This window comes from Malaclemys terrapin, chromosome 5 (assembly GCF_027887155.1).
Source record: "Malaclemys terrapin pileata isolate rMalTer1 chromosome 5, rMalTer1.hap1, whole genome shotgun sequence".
Lineage (NCBI taxonomy): Eukaryota > Metazoa > Chordata > Testudines > Emydidae > Malaclemys > Malaclemys terrapin.
Window position 1 is genome coordinate 5706686 of NC_071509.1, and position 25981 is coordinate 5732666.

General features: G+C 52.9%; 1 protein-coding gene across 2 annotated transcripts; it reads left to right on the plus strand.

The window, feature by feature from the left end:
- Positions 1-1404: 1404 nt before the first annotated feature.
- On the plus strand, positions 1405-21364 carry SMYD5 (SMYD family member 5). 2 transcript variants are annotated; one of them, XM_054030871.1, is made up of 13 exons: positions 1405-1512; positions 4946-5054; positions 6522-6661; positions 7239-7360; positions 8601-8670; positions 10702-10806; positions 11425-11487; positions 14698-14768; positions 15334-15440; positions 16274-16330; positions 17287-17381; positions 18342-18412; positions 20730-21364. In XM_054030871.1, the coding sequence occupies exons 1-13, from the start codon at positions 1417-1419 to the stop codon at positions 20872-20874; spliced, it is 1251 nt and encodes a 416-aa protein (XP_053886846.1). In that variant the 5' UTR covers positions 1405-1416; the 3' UTR covers positions 20875-21364. The 2 variants fall into 2 exon arrangements, with proteins under 2 accessions (XP_053886846.1, XP_053886847.1); XM_054030872.1 differs by having other exon boundaries at positions 10741-10806.
- The last annotated feature ends 4617 nt before the right edge of the window (positions 21365-25981 follow it).

Here is a 25981-nt window from a genome sequence, read left to right on the forward strand (position 1 = left end):
TTTTAAATACACCTCTACCCCAATATAACGCTGTCCTCGGGATCCAAAAAATCGTACCGTGTTATGGGTGAAACCACATTATATCAAACTTGCTTTGATCCACTGGCGTGCGCAGCCCCACCCCCCCGGAGCCGCTGCTTTACTGCGTTATATCTGAATTAGTGTTATATCGGGTCACGTTATATCGGGATAGAGGTGTACTCTTAATGTGTGACACACAGTTTTTGGGGGTATATGTAAAATATTTCACTGAATCAAGGCTCCTGTAGCACCTCTGCACCGTATATCACAGGGGTGGCCAAACTTACTGGCCCTCCGAGTCACGTACGACAATCTGCAGAAGTTTGAGAGCTGGGGCACACCTGCCGGGGGCTGGGGCATTAGCCCTGCAGGAGGCACCTGACGGGGCTTCAGCCCCACTCCTGCTGCAGCACCGAACCCCAGAAGGAGCATCCCGCAGGGCTGAAGCCCAGAGACCTCCCTCCCCCCCGCTGGGCAGAAGTCCCTACCCCACCGCTCCGCGGTGAGGCAGAGGTCCTGAGCTTCCCCCCCCACTCCCAGTCTAGTAGAAGGGAGGAATGGCTCAGTGGTTTGAGCATTGGCCAGCTAAACCCAGGGTTGTGAGTTCAGTCCTTGAAGAGGCCATTTAGGGAATTGGGGCAAAAATCTGTGGGGGGATTAGTCCTGCTTTGAGCAGGGGGTTGGACTAGGTCCCTTCCAACCCGGATAGTCTATGATCCTATGGAGCATGGGGGCTGCACTTGAATGGTAAAAGAGCTGCATGGGATACAGCCGCCCCGTACTACATCAGCTAGGAAGAGCTGCCCTGTCTGGACGCGGGGATGCCCTGTGCCTGTAAGAGCCTGGCCCTGGGAAGCGGGTGCTGGGAGGGGCTGGCCAGATAGCCAGGGTGAAAAATCAGGAAGGGGGGTAATAGGAGCCTCTATAAAGCCCCAAATATTGGGCCTGTCCCTATAAAATCAGGACATCTGGTCACCCGACTGTCCCCCCCACCACCCTATTTTTGCAAACACGGCAGCTGGCTCATCCCATCGGTGAGAACTGTAACCCCCCCCCCGCCTCTCCCTGTGCCGGGGCTTTGCCTTCTGCCCCGTCTGGCAGCACCTCCCCCCCCCCCCCGGGCTGAACCCCGGCTCCGACCCCCCCCGGGCTGAACCCCGGCTCCGACCCCCCCCGGCTGAACCCCGGCTCCGACCCCCCCCCCCTCTGCCTCCAGCTGCTCCACTCCCCCCCGCCCAGAGCAGGCAGCCGCCCCCGCCCCCGCCCCCAGCCAGGGCAGCGGCAGACCCCGGGCGGGCAGGGCCCGGCAGGAGGAAGAGGAGGAGGAGGAGGAAGAGGAGGAAGAGGAGGACTTGCCCGCTCCCCCCCCAGGTCAGAGTTGGGAGGGCGCCCAAGATGGCCGCCTCCACGGGTGACTTGTTCTGCTTCTGTGCGGCTCCCGCGGGCCCGGCCCGGGCCAGGGTGGAAGTGAGATTCATCAGCAGCCTCAAGGTGAGGGTCCCCCCCCCGCCCGGGGATCAGACCCCCCCCCTCCGGTCCCTCCGCCCTGGCCATTGCCCTCCCTCCTTCCCCGCCCCGAGGGGGTCCACCCTGCACTGCCCTTCCCTGGCTGGGGCTGGGACACCCGCTCCCTCCCCCTTCCCCATGCTAGTGACTATTAAGCCTTCCTCTGTGGCTTCTGCCGGGGGGGGGCGTGCTCTGTCCCTTTCTGCCAGCCCCCATCTCCCGCCTTGGTGCTCCTTGCAAAGCGAGGGGGGGTCCCCTCTCTTCCTGGCGGGGAGCCTTTCCTGGCTGGATCACCCCCCCCCCCACACACACACACACACTCACTCTCTGACCTGCCTGTCTGTCTGGTTCCTGCCCCCCCCCCCATTAAAAACAGTGATTAAAAAAAAAACAGAACGAGGAGTCCTTGTGGCACCTTAGAGACTAACACATTTATTGGAGCATAAGCGTTCGTGGGCTACAGCCCACTTCATCGGATGCAGGTTGGTTTTTTTAAGCCTTCCTCCCCCCAGCTTCCCCTTTCAGGGAATTGGGACAGCTGAATGGGCTGGAATAGCTGGGCCCATTGGAGGTGTGCTGGAGGGACCGGTGGGGGGGGGAGTCCATGGCTGGAATTGCAGGGGAGAGAGGGTTGCAGGTCAGGACTGAAGTGCCTCAGCAGAGTGGGGTGGGGCGATCCAAGGACTGGATTATAAAAATCATACTTCAGATACACTGGCAGGGCTTGCGGGAGGGGGAGCTGTTCTAAACAGTGTTAGACCATTTTTGTTCTCGTTCCTGTGACTCCAAAGTGACAGAATGAATTTGACTCAAAAGCTCCAGAAGAATTAATTCTCTTTCAAGGCTGATCTCAGCCCGGACCCGAACTTTCCCCAGAGAGGTGTGAGTGAAAACAGGGGAATGTTATAAAGCGTATAGCTGCCATTAGCTTTAGCGTTGGGGCCCATAATATCTATAATGCCAGGTTCATTTTATCATCCTCACTGTGCCCCACTCCTGCAGATGCTTCTGTACTGGCTTGGCTTTGTGCATGAGTTGCCCCCTTGATTTCAATGGAGCTATTCATATGTGTAACATTAAGTAAGCGTAGAACCATTTGTAGGATCGGTGTCTGTATTTGTTCCTGGTGTTATGATGGGATGGGAAGTCTTTTATGTTGAATTATTTTTACTCATTGATGCTTTATGAAATGACGAGCAGCAGATCACATAATAAAGAAATAGTACCAAGCTAGGCCAGGGTCAAATCCTAGACCTTATTTCAGCCCTAGAGAAACTTACCTTACCAATGATGACACAGCTTTCACCTCTTAGGAGGGGTTTGAATCCCAGTGTTTACCAAGGATCTCCCAATTTTATGCTCTAAATGAAAATGTTGTTGGGGCTGCTATGTTTGCCAGTTGACATGTTACACCCAAGAGGTTGCTGCATTTCAGCGCTGCATGAAATGAGCTTGTGTAATAGGGCTGTCAAGCGATTAAAAAAATTAATTGTGTGATTAATCGCAGTATTAGCCAATAATAGAATACCATTTATTTAAATATTTGTTGATGTTTTCCACGTTTTCAAATATACTGATTTCAATTACAACACAGAATACAAAGTGTACAGTGTTCGCTTTATATTATTTTTATTTCAAATCTTTGCACTGTAAAAAACAAAAGAAATTGTATTTTTCAATTCACCTAATACAAGTACTGTAGTGCAATCTCTTTATCATGAAAGTTGAACGTACACATGTAGAATTATGTACAAAAAAACCCCTGCATTCAAAAATAGAACAATGTAAAACTTTAGAGTCTACAAGTCCACTCAGTCCTACTTCAGCCAATCGCTCAGACAAACAAGTTTGGTTACAATTTGCAGGAGATAATGCTGCACGCTTCTTATTTACAGTGTTACCTGAAAGTGAGAAACAGGCGTTCGCATGGCACTGTTGTGTCCGGCGTCACAAGATATTTACGTGCCAGATGCGTTAAAGATTCATATGTCCCTTCATGTTTCAGTCACCATTCCAGGAGACATGCGTCCATGCTGATGATGGGTTCTGCTCGATAATAATCCAAAGCAGAGCAAACCGTAGCATGTTCATTTTCATCATCTGAGTCAGATGCCATCAGCAGAAGATTGATTTTCTTTTTTGGTGGTTCAGGTTCTGTAGTTTCCGCATCGGAGGGTTGCTCTTTTAAGACTTCTGAAAGCATGCTCCACACCTCGTCCCTCTCAGATTTTGGAAGGCCCTTCAGATTCTTAAACCTTGGGTCGAGTGCTGTAGCTATCTTTAGAAATCTCACATTGGTATCTTCTTTGAGTTTTGTCAAATTTGCTGTGAAAGTGTTCTTAAAATGAACATGTGCTAGGTCATTACCTGAGCCTGCTATAACATGAAATATATGGCAGAACGCAGGTAAAACAGAGCAGGGGACATACAATTCTTCCCCAAGGAGTTCAGTCACAAATTGAATTAGTTAATAATTTTTTAAAGAACATTATCTTCATGGAAGCATTAAGGGTCATACAAATGTTTAGCATATCTGGTATGTAAATACCTTGCAACGCCGGCTACAAAAGTGCCATGCTAACGCCTGTTCTCACTTTCTGGTGACATTATAAATAAGAAGCGGGCAGCAATACCTCCCGTAAATGTAAACAAACTTGTTTGTCTTAGCGATTGGCTGAACAAGAGGTAGGACTGAATGGACTTATAGTCTCTAAAGTTTTACATTGTTTTATTTTTGAGTGCAGTTATGTAACAAAAAAAAATCTATATTTGTAAGTTCAACTTTCATGATAGAGATTGCACTACAGTACTTGTATGAGGTGAATTGAAAAATACTATTTCTTTTGTTTATCTTTCTTACAGTGCAAATATTAGTACTAAAAATAATATAAAGTGAGCACTGTACACTTTGTATTATGTGTAGTAATAGAAATCAATATATTTGAAAATATAGAAAAAATCCAAAAATATTTAATACATTTCAGTTGGTATTCTAGTGTTCAACAGTAACTAATTTTTTTTGAGTTAACTGTGATTAATCGACAACCCTACTATTTAACTTTGAGATCCTTCCAGGTGAAAGATAAATTAGAGGGGTGAAATCCTGGCCTACTGGAGTCAGTTGGAGTTTTGCCCTAGTTTGCCCCCTGGAGCAGTCTGTGGGAGAGGGCACAAGCCATAAACATTTGGATCTGGATTCTACAGCTCAGGATCTGGGTGCCGCCCTACACTCTCAGAGCCAGGGTTTTGCCTTAGGGCACGGGGCTTGGCGTTGGAAGACATGGACTCTATTCCCAACTCTTGGTCTACCCTAAGAGTGGAACTCACAGCTAGCTGGGGAGACGGAATAGCCCTAACTGAACTTGCCATGCTGCAGATTTCTACAGATTGGGAGTCACTCTTGTTTCTCCATTCAAAGGGAAAAGGCTTATTTGCCACTAGGAATATCCATAAAGGGGAAACGATCTTCGTGGAGAAGCCTGTGGTGTCATCCCAGTTCCTCTGGAACGCGCTGTACAGATATAAAGGTGAGTGGAGAGTCATTGGTTTTAAGACCGGGGGGACCCTTAGTTCACCTACTCTGATGTCCTGCATAACAAAGCCCTGAGAAAGAAGCAGTGACCTTGATGTGTTCGTGCCCCAGAAAATGACACTGGCTCAAGGTCTGAGACTTGCTGTATTCAGTCTGTGGCCTATGCGGAACAAAACGCCGGTGCTCAAAAGACCAGTGACAGTCTAAAGACTGATGTCTTTCAAACCACCAGTGCTAGGAATAAATGCTTGATACCCTGGAAGAGCTGTGCCAACCCAGCACGTCAGTGATATAAACCACTTCTCTCTAAATATGGTGCTTCATGAAGTATCTTCTGCAAAAATCATGTTGTTATTGAAGTAAGGGGGTGGGGAGGAAGCAAGATGATAATCAGAAGCACGTGGTTTTAAGGTTGGATACCTCATAGCCTTCCAGGGGTTAGAACCACTGTGCTGGACAAAGAATGTTTCCAAGCTCTCGTCCCGGACCTGTGATCTGAAGGGAGAAAAATGCCGATCCCAGGGAATATAGTGTGATTTGCAAGTAGGATGTAATCAGTGCAAAAGGGAGGTGGGAGCTGCACAGAAGCTTTATAATATCTAGCAATCATTCCTTGAACCCTGTTGCAGCACGCTTTGGCTTCACTGGGCACTGTATCTTTTATACCCTCAATCCCTAAACACGTAACAGGGTGTTTTCAGGTATCTAAAAGGGTGTCATAAGGAGGGAGAAAACTTGTTCACCTTAGTCTCTAAGGATAGAACAAGAAGCAATGGGTTTAAACTGCAGAAAGAGAGGTTTAGGTTGGACATTAGGAAAAGTTCCTAACTGTCAGGGTGGTTAAACACTGGAATAAATTGCCTAGGGAGGTTGTGGAATCTCCATCTCTGGAGATATTTAAGAGTAGGTTAGATAAATGTCTATCAGGGATGGTCTAGACAGTATTTGGTCCTGCCATGAGGGCAGGGGACTGGACTTGATGACCTCTCGAGGTCCCTTCCAGTCCTAGAATCTATGATGACAGATGGGGAGAGAAACCAAGAAAGAGCTTCAGGACAGGGAGAAAAGGTTTCCAGCTGAGATCTGAAGTGGCATGAAGAATCAGTGAGGTAGGGAGATACATGGTGGCCATTTTGGATGGCAGGAGCTGTGTAGCAGAAGGGTTTATCATCGCAGATCAGTTTGGTGGCAAAGGGAGTTAAAGAAGGCGGGAAGTGGTGCAGATAACGAGGGCTGTGTTTCTACGGACGGTGTTGGGCCTGTGATGTTTTCAGAGTGGTGGTTTTGAGTGCGATAGTGAACCAGATTCTCAGCAACTGTAAACCAGTGTTGTGCCACTGAAGTTAATGGACCCACACTAAAACACCAGCTGAGGATCTGGCCCACTGCATGCAAACGCATCTGTTCTTTTAGAAGGAGGTTCTCTCAGTCTCTGCCGTCTGGCTTGTTTCTTCTTCCCCAGCCTGCGACCACTGCCTGCGGGCCTTGGAGACGGCAGAAGAGAACGCGCAGAGGCTGCTGGGGAAAAGCTGTCGGATCCTGCCTCACCCAGAGCAGTGCAGCATCCGGAAGGATTTGCATCAGCACTGCCCCCTTTGCCAGGTACCAGGCTGCTGGGGAGAGCTGGGAGTTGCCATCGCTGTGGCCTTGTGTTGATCGATCGGGATGGGGCTTGATCTGCAAGGAGGCCACGTCCCTTTCAGATCTGCCATTGCTGCTGCTGCTGCCCTGGTGTTGGGGCGCTCTCATCGGGAAGGTTGAATTGGTTTCCTCTCTATTGATGGAGAGAGCATCTGACTGGGCAGGACCACCTGGGTCACCAAGGCCAGTTCTTCCCACTCTGCAGCCTGGTCTTACACAATGGGGGTGCAGGGGAGAATTTCCATATCCTGGTGCTCACAGGGGCAGCTGTGTCTGAGGAGGGGTTCACCCAGGGGGAAGGCACATGCCTTTGCCACCCCCTGCTTCCTTGCAATAGATAGGGGCCAGGACTCTGTACTAAGTGGAGGTGGGCTGGGGTAGGACTGATCTCAGGAGCCCCCTCCTCCCTACCACAGTGCTCTCCCTAGGTCACTAGGAAAATGGCTGGCCTTGAAGGGTTGGTCACTTTCCTAAGGGCTAAGTTCCTAAGTTACTCTTCTGTCGGCTGACGTGCGTTGCTGGCTCTGTTGCTGTCCAGGTTGCGTATTGCAGTGCTGAATGCAGGCAATCTGCCTTTGAGCAATACCACCAGGTGCTGTGCCTGGGCCCCTCCCGAGAGGACCCCAAACATCCCCTCAACAAACTGCAGGACGCCTGGAGGTAGGTGCACTAGATGTTTGTAGGACCAGAACTACCTACTGAATAGACTGGCTCTGGCCCATTCGGGAGCAGAGACGGGGACTCACCCTGTGTCCAGCTGAAGGTGGTTTGGAGCAGGGTCAGTTACTGCTCTGTCTCTGCAGAGGCACCCACAGCTCCACTGTTCCAGCCTATAACCATGTAAACCATCCAGGGCCACCTACGCTAGGCAGTTGTCACTGTGCTGCATCCCACGGCCACTCAGAACTTCACGGCCTCCGTGGGAACAGAGCGTGGATCCTCCTGCTCCTGAAGCACAAGCCTCCGTCGCTTGAGCTAAGAGAGAATCTCCATTAGCCGTATAGGGGCTCTGACATCCAGCTGAGCAATTCTGATTCCATCCAGTAGAGGGCAATAGAGCATGTGTACACTAGTCAGTTGATTACAGTACTTCGCAGTTCTGTGGCCCCATCTGTGGATCTGAAAGCACTTCACAGACATTATTGAATTAAGCCTCCCAAATCCCTGAGAGAGAGAGAAATTATTATCCCCGCTTGCAGATGAGGAAACTGAGGCACGGAGAAGGGACGTGATCAAGGTGGTAACAGAGCCAAGTTCTCCTGACTCCAGCTCTCTGCTTAAACATTAGACAACAACTCACTAGGTTTAACACGTACATTTTTAGTTGGCTCTTCGGTTACTTGTATTATAGTAGCACCCAGAGACCCCTATCAGAGCTGTAATCGCATTGTGCTGGGTGCTGTACATACACAGAGTAACTCTAGTCCCTGCCCCCAAAGAATTTACAATCTGAATAGACAACGGGTAGGAGGGGAAGGCGGGGAACTGACTTACTGAAGGTCACATGACAGAGCTGGAGTCTCTCGAGTGCTGGAGCCCCTAGGCCTTGCTGTCTTTAGCTGTTTCACTGTCAACAAGCAGAGAAATGAGCGGTAGACCAGACCTGGACGGTCCCCTGCTAGAGTCCAAAGGCAGGGCAGGAAGTTGCCCCTTTGGCCAGCTCTATAACCAGACCTCCATAAATACCCCTGCTGCACCTTTTAGAACTTGGTTAATTTCCACTTCCCCTAGGGAGCTCCTGGGCTGTTTGTGTCAGTCCGATGTCTGCGTCTGAACGAGGCTGTGTGTGGGATTCCGGTCTCTGTCTCCCTTCGAGGCGCAAACACCCTGCTGGCCCTTTCAGTGCCAGGACATCTCTGCTCTTCTCACTCTCTCTATATTATTCCTTCCCCTTGGACAGAAACATCCATTACCCACCGGAGACTTCCAGCATCATGCTGCTGGCGAGGATGGTAGCCACCGTCAAACAGGTGCGTGCCTCTGTTTGCTGCTCATGGTGCTAGGTACGTCTCGGCACCTCCTTCGTGTTGCTCCCTGGTGTCTGCCCTCTCCTCTCTAGGGGTACGTCTGCGTTGCAAAGTGAAGGGATGATTGTAGCACCAGTAGGCGTGCCTGTGGTAGCTTTAGTCTAGCTAGCAGGGTTCACAGCAGTAGCGACAACGTGGTGGCACAGGTTATCAACCCAAGGACATATCCAGGGTCCTGTGCAGGCTTTTACTTGGTTGTTAGCTCATAAGAACAGCCATACTGGGTCAGACCAAAGGTCCATCTAGACCAGTCTCCTGTCTTCTGACAGTGGCCAATGCCAGGTGCCCCAGAGGGAGTGAACAGAACAGGTAATCATCAAGTGATCCATCCCCTGTCGCCCATTCCCAGCTTCTGGCAAACAGAGGCTAGGGACACCATCCCTGCCCATCCTGGCTAATAGCCATTGATGGACCCATCCTCCACGAACTTATCTAGCTCTTTTTTTGAACCCTGTTATAGTCTTGGCCGTCACAACATCCTCTGGCAAGGAGTTCCACAGGTTGACTGTGCCTTGTGTGAAGAAATACTTCTTTGTTTGTTTTAAACCTGCTGCCTATTAATTTCATTTGGGGGGGGCCCCCTGCTGGATCCCATGTTGACATGTCTTCCCTACATCTTCACTGCTAAGGTTAAAGCTAGCCTGGGTATTCTACAACCACACCTCCACTTTGCAGCGTAGACATGCTGTAAGCTAACCTCCCGGCACATCAGCATGCGGGGCTGGGGATGTCTCGCCGCACTGCATGCACTTACCAGCACTAGGGATCATGCGTTGCTGAGACAGCATGCAGCAGAGAAGGACCTCATGACCACCTGCCCCAGAAGCAGCTCCTCCTTCCACTGTCATTAGCTAGAGCATCTAAGCTCTTTGGAGGCCTCCGGTCACTAGAGAGTGAACCAACCACAGATGCGTCAGGCAGGTCAGATTCCACCTGGCAGTGGGACATGGACACACCAACCAGGACGTCCCACCACAGCCTGGGCCTCTGCGTCACCGTCCTGACAGCATGACACTGCTCCAGCTCCTTCTGTCTCAGGGCTTGTGCTTGGGCACTTCCTTGTGAAGATGCCTGTTGCTGTGGGAAATCGGAGGCTGCTGTTAGCACAGATTCTATAAGGGCCTTGGATACCATGGTGATAAGGGCGGAATAAATATGCACACCCACCCATGTGGTGTAGCTGTGCCGTGGGAGGTGATCTTTATGGGCTAACATCTGGGTTAGCGTGTCTTGCGAAGGCATCTGTCATCTGCATGATGAGTGATCTGCTCCTATTCCCTGGGTCTTCCCACAAGCCTGGGACAGCTCTTTATAAAGAGGGTTGTGGCTGTGTATAAAGCAGCCCCTTAACTGTGCGTTTCCTGCAGTGGAGTTTGGGGTTTTGACGTCCCTCATCCCATCAGGTTACCGGGAGTCAAAGCTGTTGTCACACATCCATGGCTTCCCCTCCACCTTAGCAAAGGGAGACCTGAGTTTGCCTATCACCATGGAACTGGGCTGGGCCCATCGCATTAATCCCCCCCCCCCCCCCCCCGCCATGTCGTACTCTCCTCGGCTTCTCCTGCCCTCTCTGTATAGCTCCCCACATGGGCCCCACGGCGGTGTGTCTGAGTGTCTCACCTGTATATCCTCACAGCTCCCATCTCAAGTAGAGAAGTGTTATCCTTATGTCACAGATTGGGAAACTGAGGCACCGAGTGACTTGCCCAAAGTCACAGAGGGTGTCTGTGGCAGAACAGGGAATTGAACCCCCATCTCCTGAGTCCCTACCCTGTGCGTTAAACCCCAAACCAGCTTTCCTCCCCTTTTCTTTCTCTGGCCCGCTCGTATTCCAAGGGTTAAACATCGCTGTAGCGGTGCTAATGTTCTGGCCTAAATAGCGTCCAGCTCTGGGTATCCTGCCATCTCGCGTAGCCCCCTCCCACTTCCCTCCTGCTGGAGTGCCGGTTTGAGCGGCTGTTTGATACGTTTCAGGCGAAGGACAAGGACTGGTGGATAAAGCTTTTCTCTCAGTTCTGCAGCAAAACGGCCAACGAAGAAGAGGAGATCGTCCACAAGCTGCTGGGGGACAAATTTAAGGTCAGTGTGTCACGCCACTGGAGTGCTTGGGTCTTTGCGGGGAGGCAGGGTTGTTTGCGGCGATCCCTGAGTTCCTCTCCTTTCCCTCCGAAAGCCCCACTTATGTACAAACCCTTGGTCACAGAGAGAGAGGCACCACGGTCCCCAGCAGTGACCAGAACCGGAACTGTCAGCGTCCAAAGCAGGGGCCTCCTCCACTTGAGCTAAAGGAGTTCTCCTCTCGTGCTCAGTAAACGGCAGGCTCTTGGACCAGCCACTAGAGGGAGCTGTGGCCATTAAGCCAGTATATTGCCCTGGTTCCATGGTAGACAGACCAAGCTGTGGCGTGACGGCTGAGAAAGGAGTAGTTCGTGCCAGTGGTTTCCATGCTGACGTTGCTTCCCCAAGAGGGAGTGGCCAGACACCAATGCTTTGCTCGTGGGTGTGCAGCCACGGGTGGCGGTGGCTTTTGATGGCTGCCAGCTTGGGGGCAATTCAGACCAGCAGCTTTCTGACGAGCGGTGGTGGCACAAAGAGCCTTCAGGCCTGCTCCAGTCTCTGCTCGTCGGCTGGATTTAAAGCTGCCCTGCCTGCCTTGAGGCTCCTCTCCTCGCTAACGTTGTGGCCTTGTTTCTCCAGGGCCAGCTAGAGCTCCTCCGGCGGCTCTTCACGGAAGCCCTTTACGAAGAACATCTCAGCAGGGTGAGTGGTGAGTCCTTGTCACCCCCTTTCCTCCCCCCTCCACCCCCGGCAGAGTCCTGTGCACCCCAGAGAGAGCGCTGAGGAGACTCCGTTTCTCCATAGGGTGTCCTGGTTGCCGTTCCTCCCGACAGCACCGAGGGGCTAAGATTTGCCCTGGAGCCCATTGGTGCCTCACCCTCACCCTAGTGGGGCTGAGGTGGGATATGAGGGACAACCTCTTTCTCCTTCACCTGATCATTTAACCCCCTCAGTGCTCTGAGCTCAGACGGGCTCAGGGGATAACAAGAATCATAGAAAGGTAGGGCTGGAAGGGACCTTGAGAGGTCACCTAGTCCAGCCCCCTCGCTGAGGCAGGACCAAGTGATCCTAGACCATCCCTGATGGGTGTTTGTCCAACCTGTTCTTCAGAACCTCCAGTGACAGGGATTCCACAGCCTCCCTTGGACGCCTGTTCCAAGTGCTCAACTCCCCTGAGAGTTAGAAAGTTTTTCCTCATCGCCAACCTCAATCTCCCTAGCTATTATCTTTGGAAAATCATGGGAGACGGGAGAGATTCCAGAAGACTGGAAAAGGGCAAATATAGTGCCCATCTATAAAAAGGGAAATAAAAACAACCCAGGAAACTACAGACCAGTTAGTTTAACTTCTGTGCCAGGGAAGATAATGGAGCAAGTAATTAAGGAAATCATCTGCAAACACTTGGAAAGTGGTAAGGTGATAGGGAACAGCCAGCATGGATTTGTGAAGAACAAATCATGTCAAACCAATCTGATAGCTTTCTTTGATAGGATAACAAGCCTTGTGGATAAGGGTGAAGCTGTGGATGTGGTATACCTAGACTTTAGTAAGGCATTTGATACAGTCTCGCATGATATTCTTATCGATAAACTAGGCAAATACAATTTAGATGGGGCTACTATAAGGTGGGTGCATAACTGGCTGGATAACCGTACTCAGAGAGTTGTTATTAATGGTTCCCAATCCTCCTGGAAAGGCGTAACGAGTGGGGTACTGCAGAGGTCTGTTTTGGGACCGGCTCTGTTCAATATCTTCATCAACAACTTAGATATTGGCATAGAAAGTACGCTTATTAAGTTTGCAGATGATACCAAACTGGGAGGGATTGCAACTACTTTGGAGGACAGGGTCATCATTCAAAATGATCTGGACAAATTGGAGAAATGGGCTGAGGTAAACAGGATGAAGTTTAACAAAGACAAATGCAAAGTGCTCCACTTAGGAAGGAAAAATCAGTTTCACACATACAGAATGGGAAGAGACTGTCTAGGAAGGAGTACGGCAGAAAGGGATCTAGGGGTTATAGTGGACCACAAGCTAAATATGAGTCAACAGTGTGATGCTGTTGCAAAAAAAGCAAACATGATTCTGGGATGTATTAACAGGTGTGTTGTGAGCAAGACACGAGAAGTCATTCTTCCGCTCTACTCTGCTCTGGTTAGGCCTCAGCTGGAGTATTGTGTCCAGTTCTGGGCACCGCATTTTAAAAAAGATGTGGAGAAATTGGAAAGGGTCCAGAGAAGAGCAACAAGAATGATTAAAGGTCTTGAGAACATGACCTATGAAGGAAGGCTGAAAGAATTGGGATTGTTTAGTTTGGAAAAGAGAAGACTGAGAGGGGACATGATAGCAGTTTTCAGGTATTTAAAAGGGTGTCATAAGGAGGTGGGAGAAAACTTGTTCATCTTAGCCTCTAAGGATAGAACCAGAAGCAATGGGTTTAAACTGCAGCAAGGGAGGTTTAGGTTGGACAGTAGGAAAAAGTTCCTAACTGTCAGGGTGGTTAAACACTGGAATAAATTGCCTAGGGAGGTTGTGGAATCTCCATCTCTGGAGATATTTAAGAGTAGGTTAGATAAATGTCTATCAGGGATGGTCTAGACGGTATTTGGTCCTGCCATGCGGGCAGGGGACTGGACTCGATGACCTCTCGAGGTCCCTTCCAGCCCTAGAATCTATGAATCTATGAATCTCCCTTGCTGCAGATTAAGCCGAATACGTCTTGTCCTCCCTTCAGTGGACTCAGAGAGTAATTGATCCCCGTCCTCTTTGTAACAGCCTGTTATCGGTTCCCCCCTCAGAATTCTTTTCTCAAGACTAACCATGTCCAGGGTTTATAACCTTCCCCATGGGCCAGGTTTTCTAAACCTTTTCTCATTGTTGTTGCTTTCCTCTGGACTCCCTCCAATTTGTCCACATCTTTCCTAAGTGTGGCGCCCTGGAAGGGACCCAGCACTCCCGCTGCGGTCTCACCGGTGCCCAGTAGAGTGGGATATTACCTCCCGTGTCTTACATACGACACTCGGATTCATACAGCTGTTCAGCATTTCCCCTTGCTGCTGCCTTACAGGGGTTGTGCCCAGGGGGAAAGAAATACAATGGAACAGGCTTGTGCCCTCTCCTGCGCTATATGGCTCTGGAGTGACTGTACCTGGAATCTGCCGTTGAGCAGCAGAAAGGAGAGACGAGGCTGACGGGGAGCTGGGAGGGGTCCCTAAGAACTGGGTGGGGCCAGAACCATCTCAGAAGATTGTAAATGCCAACTAGGGGGAGGAATTGTTTGGGACAGGACAGCGGCACCACGAGGAGTAATGGGGGGAAGCCGAGGGAGGGAGAACCTAGGCTGAGTCTGAGGGAAGTCCTGATGACCCTGGATTCTCCTAGAGGATGGAGCCCCCTTACTTGATGGGTCAGATTGTCAAAGGTGCTGATCTCCCACTGAAGATAGTGGATGCTAACCGCTGATGAAAATCAGGCTATTAAGCTCTGTGCCTCACGTCCTCCATCCAGTTCTCTCTAACGAGACATTTCTAGGGACCCCCTCCCTGGGTCCAGGATTTGTTATTACAGGATGCTAAAACTGTCAGGGCAGAGCTGAGGGTCGGTTCACTGCTGGTTGTAATAGCATTAGTGCCCGTTCTATGGCAGCTCCAGCCCCAGCCCCACGGCCCATCACGGGATTCTGCAGTGGGTCCGATAAGTAAGGCTGCGAGCTAGAGCAGTGTTTCTCAACGACTGGCCCGTGGGCCGGTGCCGATCCCTGAGATCTCCCTGACGCTGTTTAGGAAGGCAGCAGGCTGGTCCCTGGTATCAAACAGGGTGAGACAGACTGAGCTAGAGCAAATGGGAGCTGCTGAGATGGTACAGTCCTGACAGGTAAACTGATCCTCTTGCTTCTTGGTCTTTCTGCAGTGGTTTACTCCAGAAGGGTTCCGATCGCTGTTTGCCCTGGTTGGGACCAATGGCCAAGGCATAGGAACAAGGTAACCAGTGGATTCGCCATTGCGCTGTGGTTGTGTGTGGGGAACTGTTGAGAAATCGGCATGGAAGTCATGGGAGTCCCAAAGCTCTCTGGGTCTCTGGGCTCCCCCCAGCGCTTGCATGGATTCCCCGTGCTGTCTGAAGGAGTCATCCATGCACATCCCTCAACCCAGCTGATGGGAGCCACTTAAGTACCTAGAGCGAGAGCAGAGAAAAAACCTTGTACGTGTTGCTGAGGTTCTGTAAAAGCCGCGTTTTACTGCTTTTCTGTAAACTATGACAGGACTTCCCCAGTCCAAAGCCTCCCAAAGTTCAGCTCTGGTCCTGCATCAGAACTTTGCCTCTTGGGGCCATTGGACACTTCAACCCTGGGAGCCGCAGAGAGTCCCTCCTCCCTCCTGAGCGTTCTGCGCTGAAGAACGAGAGCTGGTGCCATGAGCACCCGCGCCAGCTCACGGGGTGTGATCACAGCTCTCCCTAGCACTGGGGTCAGGTGGCTCTCTCGCCCGCCCGGCCAGATCCAGAGACAGTTGGAAACATAACTGTGTTCTGTCTGGTTTCCGCTAGTTCCCTGAGCCAGTGGGTCCATGCCTGCGATGTGTTAGAGCTTCCCCCGCACGAGCGAGAGCAGCTAGACGCCTTCATAGACCAACTCTATAAGGATATCGAGAAAGGTAACAATGACAGGAAGCGTCAGCGTGGTTCCCAGGCGGCTGTCGGCACGGTTCTCTGGGTCGTTGTCTTCTCCAGGCCAGGCGGAGCGGGGCATGGGACTCAGCGGCCATCACAGTTGGCTGACTTTGTAGGCTGCATTGACTGGTGCTGTCTGAAGGCCCTGGTCAGTGTCCCTGAGCTGCCACTGGCACTCCTGGCTGCAGGGTAGATGCACCGTGAGAGAACTCCACACAGGGACAAGGCCCCTCCTTCCCACTCAACGTCAGGGCCAGGACTGGTTTGCTGCCATTTTTCTGGATTCACCAGACCCTCGACAGTCTCAGCAGCCAGGGGATCTGGCTCCCCGATCCTGGGAAGTGTGGCTGAGACGAGCCGCAGGGAGCAGCTCCTGGGTCTGGTGGAGGAAGATGGGTGCGTCCCCAGGTGATGGCCACCAGTTTTTAAAACCCAGCTCCGTTTTGTGCCCGCCAGTGGCTGCAGGTGCAGTGTGATGGGCGCAGATGTGGACCAGTAGCTGTCTGCTTGATTTGTGGGTGCGGTTCAGTAATTGGATGTCTCTGTGCCTTCGGTTCCTCCCACAGCTATCTGGGGGGTGAAATAGGGGGTCTGGCCCCTTTAAATACAATCCCCCCCCCCCCCGCTGTCCAGTCCCCAAGCTCTCTGGGAGGCTGAAGTGGATTGGTGTGACTGGCCCAGGTGAAGTGGTAAAAGGTTCTGCCTTGGCCGAATTTGCCCGCCCTGCTGTTTCCCCACGTGCTGACTCTCCTGGTGTGAGGAGCAGGGTTTGGCTGGGGAAGCTGTCCGGGGCTGTAACTGTCCCTTTCTGCTTCAGAGACCGGAGAGTTCTTGAACTGCGAGGGATCTGGCCTGTACGTGCTCCAGAGCTGCTGTAAGTACTGTGACGATGCTGATTGCCCGGCCCGGCCCCTCCCTCTTTGGCTAAACCGTTCCAACTGTCCAAAGGTTTCGAGAGACGCGGGTCACAGCCTGGCCTGCCTTCTCGTTCCCTTGCGTCCGTTTGCAAAAGCCACGCTCAAAAATTAACACGCCAGAGCTTTTCAAACAGCTCAGCTCACGTGAGCAACCCTCCAGTAACAAACCAGGGTCTGCAGTCTAGTGCAAGGTAACCTCCAATGCATTCTTATTCCTGCAGAGCCCAAAGTGCGCCAGGCACATTCTAGACAAATACTATGTGACTCATGCCCCAGAGAGCGTTTTTGGCTTGTAGTGGGGTAAAAATACCTTGGTGAGGAAACAGTCTCCAGTCTTAGCTGCCTCCTGTGATTAAAGAAACGACAATCTGAGACTGGTTTATTAACGAGACGGGAGTGCAGCCGTCTGGGTGCGGCAGGGTGTGTCTCCGCCAGGGTGGCGGGGAAAGCTATCTAACAGGCAGGCTTACATGGAGAAGGAAGCAGGATCGACAACAGGAATATTTTCCTCCCTCTCTTCTCGCCTCATTAAATGACCCGTGGGGAGACTAGTTGATTCAGAGAAACGCTAACAGCATCCCAGGCCTTTCACCTCCAGCTCACCGCGTTGGGTCCGGGGCAGGAGTGATTAAAGCCCTTCCCATCTGCTGGCTGTTCTGTGGCGCAGTGCAATGAATGGGTGGGTCTCAGTCAAGTGTCCTCTCCCGCTCAGCTGGCAGGATTTGGCACCATTACTGGCAGTCTCAGCAGGTGGCCGAGGGGTTTGAACTAACCCTCTTGTTCGTCCGCCGGGCCAGGCCTGAGGCCTGCTGGGGGTCTGCATGGGGAACTGCCTGTGCCCGGCCTGCTGCCTCTGGCGACACCTGCTGTGTGTCACTCACTGGCTCTGGTGCCCGTCTCTTCCCTGCTGCAGGTAACCACAGCTGCATCCCCAACGCTGAGACATCCTTCCCGGATAACAACTTCCTCCTGCACCTCGTCGCCCTGGAGGAGATCAAGCCGGGCGAGGTGAGCCTGCAGGGAAGGGAATTGTTGGTTTCTTTGGGGAGGGCCGAAGCCTGTAGCCCTCCCTCAGGCCACACTCCTCCTGAAGGCAGTGGCTGTCCAGCCTGAGTAAGACCAGTAGGGTTCTGTCTATGTGCTTACATGGTCCTCCCATTACTATAGTATCCAAGCACCTCCCAACCCCCGTGGGAGGTAACATCCCTATTGTACAGATGGGGAAACTGAGGCACAGAGCGATGAAGTGACTGGCCCAGGGTCAGACAGGAAGTCTGTGGCAGAGCTGTGGATTGAAGTCCCAGTCCAGGGTCTTCGCTAAAAGACCATTAACCCTCTGTGGCCCTTTGCGGAGGAAAGGACAAGGGTCATGAGCTGTGGTTCAGCCCAGCTGGGTTTTTGAGCCGCTGTTGACCCTGATGATTTTATGAGCAAACAGGGAGTCCCAGGTGATCTCTGCTGTCCGCTCTAGGGACAGGCCCAAACGCTGAGCCCCCGAACATCGGGGCAGTTCGGATCTGACCTTCGCAGCCCCAGCCTGCAGCGTCGCTCAGCTGGAGGAAGGCGTGGGACTGGGCTGTGAGGACAATAAAGGAGACAATCGCTCACTGAGGCTGCAGGACACACATGGACCCTCTATTTCTCTCTGGCTCTCCATGTCCCCTGTGCTGCCTGGTGTCACCGCCCGGCAGCCCCTTGAGCCCTGCCCGGGCCTCCCAGCTGTGGAAAGGTCGGCCGACTGCTCTGCTGGGTCAACCTCTCCATAGGGCTGGATTCTGATTTCTACCTGCCCTGGAAGTTAGCCCTGCTGCATGCTGTGTTGTGCTTTAGCCCCGCCAGTTCCGTCTGCTCTCTGGCAGTGACTTGCTGCACTTTCCCCTCTGTTCCTGGAAAGCCTCCCCTCCAGGGGCAGGAGAGCCCGGCGGCGGAACTGACTCTCAGCCAGGCCTGTTTCTCTTGTCTCGGCAGGAAATCTGCATTAGCTATTTAGACTGCTGCCAGCGGGAGCGGAGCAGACACAGCCGCCACAAGATACTCAGGTAGGGCTCGCTGCCCGCGCCGCTCGGACTCTGCTGGCTGGGGGCCCCGGGGACAGATCGGGGTAGAAGCAGCGGTGGGGGGAAGGGTTGCCAGGGCGTGGCAGAGCGAGGTGGTTCTACAGAATATTGTCAATTTATTTTCAGGGATCAGGGGACCCCCCCCACACACACATCTTACTCTGTTCTTGGATGTAACGGCTTCGTCTGGCCTCAGTCTGCGGCACCCGTCCCTCTGGCTGAGCGCACACTCGCCCCCCCCCCCCCCCCCCCCCACACACCCTTCCTTGGCCCTCCCTCTGGCTGAGCGCACACTCACCCCTCCCCCCTCTCTCTCACACACACACACACACACCCTTCCTTGGCCCTCCCTCTGGCTGAGCGCACACTTGCCCCCCCACGCACATACACGGCCCTCCCTCTGACTGAGCAGGGCGGATCCCAGTGCGCGTGCGCGCACACACACACACTCCCTCCCTCCAGCTGAGCAGGGTGGGCCGGGCGCATGCTCTAATACTGCCAGCCAGAGAGATACTTGAGATCAACCCGGGTTGCTCCATTCAGCCTCTGCCCCAAGACCTGAGCCTGCCGCTTCTGCCCTCCTCGCCCTGTGGCCTGCGTCTGCACCTTTGTCCGGTGCCTCCTGGTCTCTGTTCAGCTGGCTTTGCAGCGTTCGTGTACGTGCAGCCTGCTTGGACGGGCCACTGTGTCCTCTGCAGTTGGAAGGGCGTTGGGCCTAACGTACAGCCTGCACTCGGCACGCTCCCCCTTCGGGACGGACAGATCGGTATCCACACCAGCATGCACGATACACAGGCAGTAGGATCACGCAGCAGGCATGCATGTGTGTGATGTGTACATCCCGTGCATACACACATGGATTTGTCTGCACTGTGAGCTGGTGACTTCTCTCCAGCTCCTGGCAAAATCCCGAGCCCCTTGGCTTTATTGCTGTCTTTGTTTCGCAGGAAGCGGGTCGCTCCTACCCTGTCAAGCAGCATAAACCCTGGGAGTGGCCGAGCAGGCCAGCAGACGCAGCAACGCCGCAGGGTCCATCTACAAGGCAGCGACAGTGTGATTGTAGCCTGGGTGGGCATGCCAAGGCTAGCTTTAATCTAGGCAACCGTAGCAGTGGGGACGTGGCGGCAGAGATTTCAGCATGGGCGAGCATCCCGAGTTTGTACCCGGGGTCCCTGGGGGGCTGGTGCTGGGGTCGCTAACCTGCGCTGATGCCTTTGTCACTGCATCTCCACTGCTCCTGTTACCTGTGCAAGCTAAAGCAAGCCTGGTATACCTACCTGCGCTGCAGTCACACCTCAACCTGCGGCGTAGACCCAACCCAAAGATGTGTCTTGCCCAAGGTTGTCTTATTCCTGAGCTGTTAGGAACTGTTAGGAAAGGGATAGAGACTAGAACACAAAATGCCATGATGGTACTCTATAACTCCCTACTACGCCCACACCTTGAATGCTGCTGGCAGATGTGATCGCCCCATCTCAAAAAAGATGTATTAGACATGGAAAAGGTTCGGAGAACGGCAACAAAAATGATTAGGGGTGTGCAACAGCTTCCAGGTGAGGAGAGATTCAAAAGACTGGGACTGTTCAGCGTAGAAAAGAGACGACTAAGGGGGGATATGACAGAGGTCTATAAAATCATGAGTGGTGTGGAGAAAGTGACTAGGGAAGTGTGATTTACTCCTCACAACGCAAGAACCAGGGGTCACCCAATGAAATTAACAGGCAGCAGATTTGATACTACCAAAAGGAAGTATTTCTTCACACAGCGCACAGCCAACCTGGGGAACTTGTTGCCAGGGGATGCTGTGAAGGCATCTAAAAAAAATGAGAGACGTTCCTGGAGGGTGGGTCCATCAATGGCTACTAGTCAAGATGGCCAGGGACTCAACCCTATGCTCTGAGTGTCCCTAAGCCTCTGACTGACAGAAGTTGGGACTGGGTGACGGGATGGATCACTTGATGATTCCCTGTTCTGTTCATTCCCTCTGGGGCACCTGGCCTTGGCCACTGTCGGGAGACAGGAGACTGGGCTAGATGGACCTTTGGTCTGACCCATTCTGGCCGTTCTTATGTAGCTATCGTGTGTGTTCAGGGTAGAACGATAGAGACCAGTGGCTTCTAGTCCAGCATAACTCATGGCTCAGGCTACACCCCTGGCCTCCAGCAGCTGCATGGGGAGCTCTCCCTGCTCAGAGGGAGGGATGAATGAGGAGTTAACCCCCGAATGGCTGGCTCTCCAGCCTGGCACCGTAGTACTGCAAACTCCCTTGACATGGTTCTCTCTCCCCTGCTCCCCTCAGGGAACACTACCTGTTCACCTGCTCCTGCCCCAAGTGCCTGGCTCAAGCCGACGACGCCAACCTGACTTCGGAGGAGGAGGAGGAGCTGGAGGGCGAAGGAGAGACGGACGACGCGGAGCTGGAGGATGAGATGACGGACGTTTGATCCTGGGCCTGGGGATGGGGTTCGGCTTTGTACCGGAGACGGGACCGCGGGGAGGGACTGTGCCTGTGTTGGCCAAGGCTGGCGCGGCGGCAGGGAGAGAGCATGTTAAGGTTTGGCTAGGTTGGGCAGTGGAGGAAGCGGGGATCTTCCCTGCTCCTCACCATCCTTCTGGGGGGTGTGTCTGTGGTCCCGGGGTCCCCTCTCTCTAGGTAATGGCTCCACTTGTCCCAACCACTCAGATATCCGCGCACACAGACATCACCTTGGTCTTGTTTGTATCTGATCCTGCACACAGAGCAATACGCCGGGGGGGAGGGGAGACGACGCATGCAGGGAAAGTCCCCGGCTCGTCTGAGCACAGCGCATAAACCTTAAAGTTACTCTTGTTCCTGACGCTGGGCGAACAACCAGCTACGTCGGGGCTTCCTCTGATGTCAATATCTAAGTGATCTGAGAACTTGGAGAGCGGAGACTGGGGGATTTGGGCATGTGACTTCCTTGGGGCTGTGGAGGGGGGAGAACAGAGGTTTAACCCGGTGGAGACAGCAGCTGTGCAAAGAGGTTGTTGTCTCATGGACTTGGCACGAGACTGGGAGCCAGGACTCCTGGGTTCTAGTCCCTGCTCTGTCGCTGACTTGTGGCGTGAGCAAGTCACTTACTCTGGGCTGCCTGGGGACCAAACAGAGGACGCTCGCCATCCACATCTGATCTTCTCCCCATGAGCAGTGAGGCTGGAGTGGGAGGAAGGTCACCCACCAGCTGTGTTGACCTGCTCTTTAGAGCCACGTTCCCCACCCCACTCTTATCTCCTCACTCCAGTAATGGGGCCAGGAGAGGGGGCACCCCACATCCTGATCTCCCACCCCACTCCCCCATCAGTGAGAGGGTTGGGACAAACTCAGTGCCAAGCCAGAGTCTTTCCCCTTTCCAGAAGTGGGATCCAATTCCTGGCCTCGTTTCTTCCACCGCCTCCCCCAGTCCTGCAGCTGGTGGGCCTTAGCCGTTCTGATCAAGATGCAGCATGGCATGCTGGGAGTGGTTGTCTCTTCAGTCCACCCCACCCATTAAAGAGTAAGAGAGATGCAGTCTTCTCCGTTGCCGATGAGGCGTGAGCTGTGAGGCTCTGGTATGTTGCCTAGCCCTGGGTGCTGCTATGTCCCTCTACGAAGGCTGATTTTTCGCACTTTCCTTAGGACCTCTTGTGGAGCGGGGGAGCCTGGGGTCTGTGACTGGAAAACAGTGGAGCACCTCGCTTCTTAAACCTGTCTGTCTTGACTGTCTTAGGGCCCATTTGACGTACGCGGGGAGTCTTCCCGTTCCGAGTTTCACTGGGAATTTGACAGGGTCGTTAGCTTTGAAATATGACTGTTGAACATATCTTAGCCTCGTGGCAGCACATTTTGAGGGCTTTTATATTCTGTGCGCCCGGAGCTGGGAGACTGACCTAGAAACTTGGTGCCTGCAGATCACAGGCCAAATCCTACACTGGTGTAAATCTGGAATAGCTTCACTGTCTTCCTCCGAGTTACTCCAAGTTCACACTGGTGTCGCTGAGATCAGCCCTTAAGCCCACACTGCACAAGCAGCTGTGCTTTGATTTTTGGTCTTGCTTGAAACAATACAGCAATAGGTTTGTTTGACAATGGTGCTAATGCCTGCGGTGATCGAATTGCAGTGAATTAAGGGAGTAGGCTGGTATGGAGTAGACCGACTGTTAAACCGTGGCCTACAATGGCTCCAGAACGTTGCTTGAGCAAAGCAGTCTTCCAAAAACCCAAATGGTGCAAGGATCTCGAACAAGATCCCAAGCAAAATGTTACATTTGAGAGCAAGGAATTGTGGTTGAGCAAAGAACCGCTAAACGAAGTGATTGGGCTAGATGTGAATTTAAGTGACAACAGTATCAAGATGAAAATGATTTGCAGAAAAGCCCTATCTGTGTCTCATGAGGTGTTTAAAAAAAAACACCACCTAAAAAGGGAGATTTAAAAACAACCCCCAAAGCCTTTTCTCCATTTACGCTGCTTCCTTTTTGCAGGCCAGCTTGAGTGGTGAAACTATATTGGTCAGTTTCACTTCTTGGTTCTCATATGCCCTAGCGCCATTCCCTGGCATGTGGGTTTCCTGTGCATTGCATCGCTCTAAATAATCCCTCCTCTTAAATGTACACACCCTGCCTGAAGAGAGAGCCTAAAACACGGGGTGCTAGTTTACAGGCCCGTGTCCTGAAGAACCAGAGCTCCGCTGCCAAGCCTGCCTTGGATATTTGGTTGGCCAACCTTGAGTTTTAAAGTTGCCAACATCCATCTTCCTCCAACGGTAGCGTCCCTCCTAAGACTGTAAGTTAACGCTCTTCAGTTCATAGACTATCAGGGTTGGAAGGGACGTCAGGAGGTCATCTAGTCCAACCCCCTGCTCAAAGCAGGACCAATCCCCAGATTTTTACCCCAGTTCCCTAAATGGCCCCCCTCAAGGATTGAACTCACAACCCTGGGTTTAGGAGGCCAATGCTCAAACAGTTGAGAGAGAGTTGGGAAGCAGGCCCAGCTCCTCTTACTGTTGTGCTTGTAACCAACTGCCCGACCTTGGTTTTGGAACAGGGGTGAGAGGCACTCTTGTTTCAGGAGAGAGAGGCAAAGCCATTTGATCTGTATATTCTCACATAAGCAGAGAGGGGGGAGTGCTACAAACTTTGGATCCGGATTCCCAAACAGCCTGAATGCCAATCCTGGGGTTTGGTTGGGTCCACTTGCAAAACTTAGATCCAGAGTCTGGGAGTATTCGGCACGGGAGGTTTTGGTGCCTCAGTGGATGAGCCCCAGCAAACCGCCATAGAGTGGGGTGCAAAGCAGCCCTGTTTAACAGTAGTTGCCTTTTGATGGAAGCTGCCGCTAATCTTTCTGAAACAGAAAAGCTGGTGGGCCAGGCTTGGCTGCCCTTGCTGAGGTCATCTGCAATCTGTGCCGAGCTCCACAGCTCTGCCACCTGGCTTTTTTCTGCATTGTTCGAGTCACGGCAAAGCAGAGTTCTGGTGCCATTCCGTTCTCCTACATCGCACCCTACCCTGTCACCTCCATGCTGCTTCCCTGCTGTCACAAAATGCCTTGGGGAGTTGAGTCTCATCAGCCACCCTCCTCCCAGATTCCTGGTTCAGGGCTTGGGACGTCCTCCCCTGTGGAAGTATCCAGACATGTCCCTATAGTAGGGTTGCCAACTGTCTCGTCACACAAACCCAAACAGCCCTGCCCTGAGGCCTTGCCCTGCTCACTCCATTCCTCCTCCCTCTGTTGCTTGCTCTCCCCCACCCTCACTCACTTTCACTGGGCTGGGGGTGTGGGTTCCAGGGTGGGGCTGGACATGAGGGGTTCAAGGTGCAGGAGGGGGGGCAGGGCTGGGGCAGGGAGTTGGGGTGCAGGAGGGGGTGAGGGGTGCGGGCTCTGGGAAGGGGTTTGGGTGCAGGAGGGGGGGTCAGGGCTGGGGCAGGGAGTTGGGGTGCAGTAGGGGGTGAGAGGTGCGGGCTCTGGCCAGGCAGTGCTTACCTTGGATGGCTCCCAGTTGGTGGCACAGCAGAGCTAAGGCGGGCTCCTGCCCTGGCCCTGCACTGCTCCCGGAAACGGCCGGCACATCCCTGCGGCCCCTGGGGGGGAAAGGGGGCTCTGCACATTGCCCCTGCAGGCACCACCCCTGCAGCTCCCATTGGCCACAGTTCCTGACCAATGGGAGCTGTGGAGTTGGTGCTGGGGGCGGAGGCAGCACACAGGGACTCCCTGCCTCTCCCCCCTCCGGGACTGCAGGGACCAGCTGGCCACTTCTGGGAGTGGCACAGGGCTAGGAGCCTGCCTTAGCCCCGCTGTGCTGCCGGACTTTTAATGGCCTAAAATCTGGCTTCAGTAGCCTCTGGGAGATAGAACCCAATTCTGGGAGACTCACAGCAAAACTGGGAGAGTTGGCAACCCTACCCCATAGAGAGGGGCTATTGCACACCCCACTTTCTATAATCAATGCGTTCACACTGATGCAAGTGTTGCGAGACTGAAGTCAGTAGAGCTTTTCAATCAGTTGGTGTGGCGTCCGTCTATCTGTACATAATGCATGATAGAGAGCTGGTATCCACCTGAATGAAAATAAATCAAACCAACCACGGCTGGTTTGGATTCTGCAAGCTTCCCACAGCACTTGAACTTTATGGAACTGTTTCTTCCGTCTGTTTCGGTCTGTCCTTTTGAGGATAAGATCCAGGGGAACTTGTGAAGCCGAGATGGGCACATCCTCCCACTCCAATGATCTCAGCCAATAAAGCGCTGCAACTGGTCCTTGTCACTCCTCCCACTGCCATCCCTGTGGCATCATGCCCTTCGGTGGCCTCAATAAAATGACATTGGTAAGAACTGGGGCTGGGCCTGTTTCTTTGAATTAAACACGGATGGCGATCACTTGTTCTCCACGTTCAGTGATGGTTTGGAACCTACCAAATTCATGGTCCATTTTGGTAAATATGGTCATAGGATTTAAAAACTCTTAAATGTCATGGTTTCAGATTTTTAAAGCTGAAATGTCACAGTGTTGTAACTGTGGGGGTCCTGATCCAAAAGGGAAGGGTCACAAGGCTATCACAGGGGGGTCTTGGCATTGCCATCCTTAGTTCTGCACTGCTGCTGGTGGAGGCACTGCCTTCAGAGCTGGGCGCCCGGCCAGCAGCCGCCGCTCTCTGCGCTGCCTTCAGAGCTGGGCGCCCGGCCAGCAGCCGCCGCTCTCTGCGCTGCCTTCAGAGCTGGGCGCCCGGCTAGCAGCCACCGCTCTCTGCGCTGCTTTCAGAGCTGGGCGCCCGGCTAGCAGCCACCGCTCTCTGCGCTGCCTTCAGAGCTGGGCACCCGGCCAGCAGCCACCCCGCTCTAAAGGCAGCACAGAAGTAAGGGTGGCAATACTGCCACTCCCCTACACTAGCCAGATTTCATGGTCTGGGATGTGTTTTTCAGTGCGGTGAATTTAGTAGGGCCCAAGTGATGGCAGGACAGGAAGTGATCAGCTTTATCTGCAGCAAGGGTGATTTAGGTAACAGGTTAGAGAGACACCTGTCAGGGATGGTCTAGTTTAAAGCAAGCCCAGG